Source organism: Nuphar pumila, chromosome 8 (genome assembly GCF_984573655.1).
Source record: "Nuphar pumila chromosome 8, dmNupPumi1.hap1.1, whole genome shotgun sequence".
NCBI classification, from domain to species: Eukaryota; Viridiplantae; Streptophyta; class Magnoliopsida; order Nymphaeales; family Nymphaeaceae; genus Nuphar; species Nuphar pumila.
The window spans coordinates 22,886,716-22,896,790 of record NC_143256.1 but is presented as its reverse complement, the minus strand read 5'-3'; the positions used below and the strand labels follow the sequence as shown (position 1 = coordinate 22,896,790).

The 10,075-nt window shown below is 36.7% G+C and overlaps 1 protein-coding gene across 1 annotated transcript; it reads left to right on the top strand.

Annotated features, from left to right (window-relative positions):
* The first annotated feature begins 6,982 nt into the window (after positions 1-6,982).
* On the top strand, positions 6,983-7,867 carry LOC149829788 (beta-1,3-galactosyltransferase pvg3-like). Its single transcript, XM_090015294.1, has one exon. It carries the CDS (start codon positions 6,983-6,985, stop codon positions 7,865-7,867), a length of 885 nt encoding a protein of 294 aa, XP_089871420.1.
* The last annotated feature ends 2,208 nt before the right edge of the window (positions 7,868-10,075 follow it).

Here is a 10,075-nt window from a genome sequence, read left to right as displayed (position 1 = left end):
TTCAAGGGCACAATCGCACATGGAGTTTTAGTATCCTCATAGTTTCCCAAAATCAAAGTCTATGATTTTTATATTAAAAAAGGGATATACAAGAAGAACATTAATTACACTGTTTCTCTTTTTATTTTTTTATCAAAGAAAGATTTATTTCTTAACATTCATTTCACAATTCAGCATGCAAAACATAATACCAAATTTCATTTTGCAAATCAGCATGCAAAGCACAAACGTGGGACTTCAGCCCGTTACAATGTGAAACCGTGCAATTAATTCAAAATTTCAATAAACATCAATTTCATTTTTGCGATGCATATAACTAAACATAGAGCGATACTTGCTCATGGCTCACATAGCCTATAATAGTTCACATTTGACGACCGATGCATCTAATGCAAAAACCATGATGAACATGCATATATAAAATCATTCATCATGCTCACCAATGCACATACGTGCACCCAAAATGAGAATGCACATGTATATCTATTTTACATATGAATAAGATCACATGCTTGCAAAATACATCATTCTTTTCATGATTCATCTCATGCATATTATGCAAACATGCATGTGATCATGCGAATAAAACAACAATATAAATTTCATGATTCACGTTTTCATTATATGCACATGTCTATACATTCATATGCATAAAAGTTAAACCTTTAACATATGTAAATATGGAAATAACATGAACACTTTACATATAAGAGTTTGCACATAACCATATGCAATTTCCATGTTAAATCTGTACATAATCATAAGCACTTGACACATCAAATTCTAAACATACATGTAATCTAAACACATATATAAATATGGACAAAATAAAAAATATAAATCTGCACCTATGTAAATTGAACCTTCATTACATGTGAATCTGAACATACCCATCATGATCACTATATATACATATATTTCTTTTTATTGAAATTTGTTCAGTATTCTTTTTTTTTTTGTCATCTAGTGACCATTGGAAATTATTGCTACTTAATCCGACCCTTCGCCTAGCATTTGGATATTGGTCTCTCTCTCGCTCAGAAAATATCAGTTTCATATATTCTTGAAGGATGAATTCCATATTTTTTTGAAACGGGTTCTCCACAAGCCATTTATTTTTCAAAAAAAAAATACCAGCCTTCATGATAAGATTTTGATTTCAAATTCTGAAAATTAACACCCAATTGTCCTAGTAGAGAAAGCAAAACACCTAATTATCATGCCTATCCCAACTCGATACTATATAAACAAAATGTAAATGTACCATTGAATCCATTAACAACTATGATTCAATTGGCCAAAATATTTATAATTACAAATAGAAATACAAATCAAACTAGACATATGCCATTTCTCATGAGAATGATAGAGAGAGAAAGATGGGGAAGCTTTCTGTCAAGAGCACCACATCATATGGTAGTTAGGCTTTGGAATGGAAATTAAGACATAATAATGTATGAAGGCATGAGAGTTTCTTAAATTTCACTTCTTAGGTGTTAGTGTGTTACTGAAAATACAAAGAGTGAATAATGCGTTTAGGTTTAAAATGGGAATGAGAGCAAGTACTTTGATGATATTTACTTTGTTATTGATTTATTCAAGGTTAAGATAAATTTTTACTAAATGGTTTTCCATCTAGATTGGGAATTGACAATTTGAGTACTATATCGCATGTTCACTTTAAATGACTACTTATAAAAGTTTCTAGAAAATTAATTTTAGATGTTTGTTATTTTACTTCATCTAATTATATGATGTGTCATGCATTGGTAGTTCTAACTTCCAATCTTTTAGATGGAAAATAGTAATCCTGTAGCTGGTAAAAACATTGTTTGATGCTCCTATCAAGAGCATATTCTTTTAATAAGGAAAAGTGCATGCAATAGGAGCGTCATTTTTATAGCAAGAAAGTTTATTACATTAATTTGTTAAATATTATTGCGACCAATCATTTGTACTAATGATTTAATGCTTGTTTGCAGTTTTTTGAAAGCTATGGTTGCCATGGAATGTCATTTGAGCAAACATATCGTCGTTATCCAGAGGGCCTCTCTTGTCAGCTGTAATTGTTTGCAATATACTGGCCAAGTAATTCATGTTCATTTTTTCTACCATATCCCAACAATTATTTTGATTTTGATAGCTTGGTCCAATAATTTTCTTGTTATATAAGCCTTGGTATTGGTAACTCCTCCCAAAACATTCACTAAAATTATTCCAACAAAAGGGATTCTAATTATGTTCAACATCTACCAAAACCATTCATTACTTTTTCAGTCTCAAGTGATATCTTTATTGCCCTCAAGACAGGACCCAGACAAAGTGATATCCATCAATTTTTTGTTTTTTTTTTCAAGTTTGGCGAGATCTTTGTCTCACCGTTATAAGCTATAACAGAGAGAATTGACTCGCCGTTATAGACTATAACGACAAGATAGGAATCTCATTGTTATAGCAGTGAGCCGAAGATCTCATTGTTATATTATAATGACCTTAAACTAAACTTAAAAAATGTTGCAGAATTTTGTTTTAAATAAATAAATAATTTTAAAATAATGCTAAAAAATATCACAGGGACCCAAGCACATTACAAATTTAATATACATAACCTCACACATATCCCACACATAGATTATAATAAACCATGATTTTAAATTGAATTGAATTTAATTAAAAAGTTCTCATTTACGGTTCAATAAGTTTCCCAAAACAACAAACTCTCAACTCTGTTAGAATCCGTGCCACCATATCATAACCCTCGCTCCCTCCAGCAAGTTGATTCCTCCATCACTGTGTCTCAGTAGTTAAAAAAGATTCTTAAAAATGAGATAATAATCAAAGTTCTCGTACGAGACCCTCTCAAAATCTAATAGTAAGAAAATTAGTATAAATCAAACCAAACACAAGTTTAAGAAGGTTCAACAAACATCACATGTTTGTAATACGCTTGCAAGATAAGTTGTTCAATTCAAACAGCTAACAATCTCATGCTAAATTAACCATTTAAATATGCATGAATGACCTTTTAACTTTAATTACCAGTATTGTTTTTTAATGCATGTCTCTACTTAAATGCAACACATTTAAGTTATCACTTATATAAAACATGTGAATACTTAAAACGGGTAAAATTCTCAAGGTTCAATGCAGTTCTTAGTGATATCTTAACACATAATTTATATTTTATTAATTGGGTCATACACATATCCCTCGATCGATGTCAGAAATCAACACCATCAATCAGAATATTATTAATCAATATCTAATATCAGGATGATAAGGAAATCAACATCCATTAACGACACTTTTTTCGTATACCAATAACTACAGTTGAGTCTAAACAACAACACCTTCAGATAAAGTGACAAGAGTTTCCTACAACTGTGGCTGAGAATACAAACCACTCATCGGGTTCTTAAAAAAATAATGCATACGACATTTAGTATCCTTACGGTTCTCCATGACCACCATCTAAGGTTCTCACACTTTCAGAGGGCCACCAAGGAAGAACAAATGATTTCACTGTTGATCACTTTGACCATTCTTAATCAATTAAAAGTTCTTTATACAAAACTAGTTATACAAATCAACATCATTAACACTTTTGAATTGGTGACCTGTCAATCACAATAGTGTAATTAATTCAAGAGCATTATAAAATAGTTTTGCAATGCATTTAAAACTTGCTATTTCAAGAGTAACACTTGCACCTGGCCTCCAAAGGCCCATCACTGGTTACACATAACCACTATACAATTTAATAAAATTTAAATGGCATTGCATATTTTGGTGAACAACAATCACACATAGATATTTAAATTTGCATTCACGGTATGCATATTTATAGTACATGAATGAATGCATATTAAAACAAACAAATCAGATTTTTCATATTAGCCAAAAAATCCAAATTTCTCTAACCGACCAAATTCAACATCTATTAATTTCAGAGTTGACTAAATATTAAAAACACATCAATTTTCACCATTTCTAACGAAAATGAGATTTTTTAGTCATCTTAAGAAAAATCCAGGTTTCAAATCAAATTTCAAACCAGATTTTTAGCATAAAATTTGAAGCTTGATTGCTTAAGTTCAAGCAAAAACATTTTTAAACTCTTCATAAAAGTTTGGATTTTCATTTTTTTAAGAATCTCTGATTTCAATACACATTAACGAATTGGACTTGTGAATAAATATATAGCTCGATCCATGCAACAACTCTAGGATCACATCAACTGGTTTAAAATTAGCATAATGAAACAAAAAAACGATTTGTCTAATCCTCCAGAAAAAAACAGATTTGATTAGTCATTTAGAAGCCAAACCTTATTTAGTCGAAAGAAATCTCTTAGTCTTGATTTTATAAAAATCCTTATTTAAGACCACACTTAACAACGGTTCCAATTAATAATTAGATTTTATCAAAAAAAGAGAAGCTGATTTTTTATTTAAACTGTCAGTTAATCCAAAGCACAGACAACAAGCTTGATTCTTACAACACACCCAGCCCCCATGCATAGGGCATGACAAAACACAAAATCAAAAGGAGTTGTACAACATCAAAGCATGGTACAAAGTCTGTGTAATATTCATTCATGACAAAGATTAATTTAAATCAAAGTAAAGAAGACATATTGCCTGAACATAGTCAATTTGTGCATCTAATTATTTCTCAAAACAAACATATGTTAGACATAGTTTTCTGAACACATGATAAGTTGTATACACAAAAAACTCCAGAACACGTTAACCTGAGCTTCTAAGAGGGCAGAACATGTGATAAACCAAAGGGTTGCTTTCTAATGGGTCTCAATTCACAAATCCCACGTGAATGTGATCTTTGGACAGATTCTTTGGGCTTAACTTACGGACTGGACAGAAATCAAACATACACAAAGGAAAATATTACGTATTTGTGAATGGCCCTGATGTGACCTATAAGGATTGTCCATTGTGACCATAATTAAACAAATTAATCAAAAGTCAATCAATTCAGGAGCTTACAGAAAAAAAAAATCAACAGCATAAAACTAACAAATGTAAGTTCAGGTATATAGTCGGGTCGGGTACGGGTCAGTTCGAGGCCGGGTGCATAATTAGTTTGGGTACATAATCGAGTCAGGTTAATTAATTTGGGTCTATTGTTTTAAAATATGAAGAACTATTTGAGTTCGGGTATATAATCGGGTCGGGTCCATTCAGGTTTGGATCTTTATTTACAATACCCCAGACTCAACCCGCTTTCAATATGGATGGGTCTATATTTTGGATTCAACCCAAATCCACGGGTTCACCAATATCGGTTCAGGTACCCAACCTAATTACTCCCTAGTTTGAGCTGTGTGTGGATGTGCACGTGTACGTTACCCATTCATGGGCCATTTTTTAAGTATGGAGTAGTATGAGGAATCCAATTTAGCGTCCAACAAAAATCATAGCTAAACCTGGCCTATACATGTTATTTGGATCGTGGTGGGTCAACCCAAATGGCCTTCATGTTGGCATTTTTATGAACATACTTTGGGATTAAGTCGAGTTAGATATCGACATGTACTCAACCCATTGTCTGTCCTACCCTCAATATACCCCATCTTATGGCTAAAATGTAAATGGGTTGGATATGAATCGGGTCAATGCTGACATTGTACTATCTATATTTTTGAAGAGTGGGTCCATTGAATATAGATTCGACTCGGATGTTACAGTGGTGTCATGGGTCTATGGTATTGCTGAAAAGGAATACAACCTATTATTTTCAAGGGGAAAAGCCAAACTGGGTCAGTTCCACTTCTTTGATCTGGATCAAAATATGCCCGTTTATCTGATTTCAACCCATATCCAAGTAGACTTAACCAAATTTCATCCAGACTTAACTAAGATTCGGATATACACTACCGGATCTATCAATCTGAATGAAATCCTTGTCAGGTGCAAGCGGATCAGCTTTGGTTGGATATCCAATATAAATCAGTTCCATGCTTTATTTTTGGATACGGGCCCTTAAATAAGATCCAAATATACACTGTGATCAGAGTTCGATTCACTTAATCAATTGTTTTTGGAATTGAATGAGTCTTTTATGCCAAACCTATATTTTGATCAAGATAAAATTCAATCCTTTTGTAGCTTTTAAATGTGAAATGCTTGTTTTTAGCCTTCTCTTATATGATCTACAAGTAAAATCTATAGTTAGAAATGGATTCAATCCTACTTTGCTGGATGTTATTTGGACTCAGACTCAGATTTGAACCTACTGCATGTATTTTGGATTCAAGCTCAGATCAAATCATGCGGGGACATTCAGTGTACTTGTACTTTCGTTCTAATGTGTTATCAGATTCCTAGAGGTCCTGCTCGAACGGGGACTGATGGTACAAAAGTTTCTATTGGCTGATTTTTGACATGCTTTCTGGTGGCCGGGATCCTCCTTCATATAGCTGTTTGTGTTGGTTTTCTGTTGGCTTCTGTACTGCTGCTATCGTTTTCTTTTGCAGGTTTGCATTCTATGCTGATGGATTTGGTCTCATGGAGCTGTGGGTGCATCATCGGGTAACCCGAGGTCAGTAGAAGCGGTTATCTCTGTGGGTTCATAGTGACTTTATCATCCCTGTCTGGCTCGGAGGTTTGAAGGGATGTTCATTGTAGCTTTCTGTATCCCTTAATCTATATATTATCTCTCTCTAAAAAAAAAAACTAATAAAACAAGATCCCTATCTATATAGATGGTTTTATATATGAACATAAGAGGGAGGATAGGAAAAGCAAATGAGAATAGGGCAGGTAAATGAGTCCAATGAACCCACCACATGAATGAGCCAACACATGACAAAGCATGTAATGTGAGTAACGGCTAACTTTTGTGGCAAAAGGTATCTTACACTTACGTTGCTAGTGTAAGATAGTGCAGCATTAACCACGTGATTTGGAGAATGATATTTATGCAACAAGATGGTGTCTTACACTTTGAAAATCTAACCATAATGAGAGGGAGAGGTCCCATTCTATCTATAGCTATTGTTAGCTTGCTCTCCCTCATGCTCATCATCTACTTGTGCACAACCTTTGATCTTCAGAAGGGAACCTGGTCGAGATCCGACGACGATGACAAGGCAACTGCCCCAACTCCTCTGCTGCCGGAATTTCGCCTCCTCATCGGAATCTTAACTCGCGCGGACAATTACGATCGCCGCCACTTCCTCCGCCTAATCTATGGTGTACAATCATCGCCCCTAGCAAAAGTTGACGTAAAGTTTGTGCTTTGTAACCTCACCAAGGAGGACCAACGCATACTAATTGCATTGGAGATCATACGGTTTGGTGACATTATCATTCTTAATTGCACCGAGAATATGAACTCCGGCAAGACATATGTGTTTTTTTCGTCTCTGCCGAGTATCCTTCCGTATCGTTACGAGTATGTCATGAAGGCCGACGATGATGTCTTCATAAGGATCAATGCACTGGCCAGATCGCTAAGGGCACTTGCTAGGACCGATCTTTACTATGGGGCTATCATCCCCTGTGCAAGTAAGAAGCCATACCTTGGTTACATGTCTGGCATGGGATATGTGTTGTCATGGGACCTGGTGGAATGGATAAGTGAATCGAAAATTCCAGCTGATAATGCAATTGGACCGGAAGACAGAATGGTTGGCAATTGGTTTCAGATGGGAAACAAGGCGAAAAACCGGTACAGCGACCGGCCGGCAATGTATGATTATCCAGGGACTAATGGACTGGTGTGCTCACATGAGCTTATACCCAACAGAGTAGCAGTTCACAGGTTAAAGAGAATGGATCGATGGTTTCATGTTCTTAGGTTCTTCAATGTCACCAAACATCTGAAGCCCTATCATCTTGACTGACTACTGGTCTCTAATGACCTAGATACAAGCCCTCTAGGTTGAGTTCTGATTACTATTTTCATGAGGTAAAGTTCATTTTCATCTATGTCATGTGGATATGGTCATGAATAGGGGAATGCGTTAACTTTTTATGTCAATCTTAAAATTATTTGTATGTTGAAGGTCAATATACCTACCTATACCTATGTAGTAATTAAAATAAATGCCTTTAAAACTCAAGTGACTAAAGAATCGAAGCAGGTTATATGTTCCCCCCCCCGAACAGGGCAGTTAGCTATATCTCATGATCGGGGGTCCCAAAGAGCACCACGTATGTAAGCATGTGTGTCTCGTATCCCCATGTTTGTCAGCATTAATTAGCGTTGGAGTTTGATGCGATTGCAAAGACTTAAGTACCCTCTCCTCCATTGGTGCAAAAAAAAATGACGGTTCTTAAAAATGAGTGGTTGTAAAGACTTAAGTGCCCCGAAGATGATTATTTAAGACCCAGTCTCTGCACTGGAGGATTATCCGAAAAAGAAATCTCCCCAGGAGGAGGCCATGAACATCAACCCTCTTACTCTCTCTCTCTCCCTTCTATTTCTGCTTCTGTACACATCTATTAGAAGATCATACATTGCTCCATCAAGCACCGACTGACCTGCACATTGACTGTTGTGGAGCCTGATTCAAAGTTTTTACCCTTACAGGAGGAGGGTTTGGGGGCTCATCCCAGCGTGGGTAGCATCATTCAACTCTCTCTCTCTCTCCCTTCTATTTCTACTTTTGTGCACATCCATTAGAAGATCATACATTGCCCCATCAAGCACCGACTGACCTGCACATTTACTGTTGTGGAGCCTGATTCAGAGTTTTTACCCTTACAGGAGGAGGGTCTGGGGGCTCCTCTCAGCGTGGGTAGCATCATTCAACTTGAAGAGTTGTGGAGTCTGATTTAGAGTTTTTACCCTTACAGAAAGGGGGGTCTGAGAGCTCCTCCCGGTGTGGGTAGCATCATTCAACTTGAAGAGTTATGGAGTCTAATTCAGAGCTTTTACCCTTACAGAAGGGGGGTCTGAGGGCTCCTCCCAGCGTGTTCATGGCCCTTTGCCCTCACAGGATGCTACCCGTTCGGGCTCATCAACCATCTCTCGCTCTCTCTCCCTTCTATTTTTGCTTCTGTGCACATCCATCACAAGATCCTATATTGCTCCATCAAGCACCGACTGACCTGCACATTGACTGTTGTGGGTCCTTACTGATGAGCTGCCTCTAAATTTATTCAACTCTGGGTCCTTACTGCACTTGAAGTTGAGTCGTTGTATTTTTTGTTATTCGGTGGGTGGTGAGACCCTCCTCTACTCTCTCAAGACTCTTAGCTTGGGCAATCTTTCTTTTGATGATTGTGGTTGTAATGTATCGTTGAAGTTAAAATGGGGAATAAAATGACAATAAAAATCGCTGAAAATTTACAAAAATAAACTAGACTCAATAACGAAGACACCACTTTTTACGGATTTGGAATATGACCTTCGGTTAGGGAGATATGGCCCTGACAAGTTGGTCCTAATTCGGGTAGCGATTTGCTTACTCAATAACACTACAAATCGCTATAGCGTTGGAGTTTGATGCGATTGCAAAGACTTAAGTACCCTCTCCTCCATTGGTGCAAAAAAAAAATGACGGTTCTTGAAAAGGAGTGGTTGTAAAGACTTAAGTGCCCCGAAGATGATTATTTAAGACCCAGTCTCTGCACTACAGGATTATCCGAGAAAGATATCTCCCCTGGACATCAACCCTTTCACACTCTCTCTCCCTTCTATTTCTGCTTCTATGCACATCCAACAGAAGATCTTACATTGCTCCATCAAGCACCGACTGACCTGCATATTTACTGTTGTGGAGCCTGATTCAGAGTTTTTACCCTTACAGGAGGAGGGTCTGGGGGCTCCTCTCAGTGTGGGTAGCATCATTCAACTTGAAGAGTTATGGAGTCTGATTCAGAGCTTTTACCCTTACAGAAGGGGGGTCTGAGGGCTCCTCCCAGCGTGTTCATGGCCTTTTGCCCTCACAGGATGCTACCCGTTCGGGCTCATCAACCATCTCTCGCTCTCTCTCCCTTCTATTTCTGCTTCTGTGCACATCCATCACAAGATTCTATATTGCTCCATCAAGCACCGACTGACCTGCACATTGACTGTTGTGGGTCCTTACTGATGAGCTGCCTCT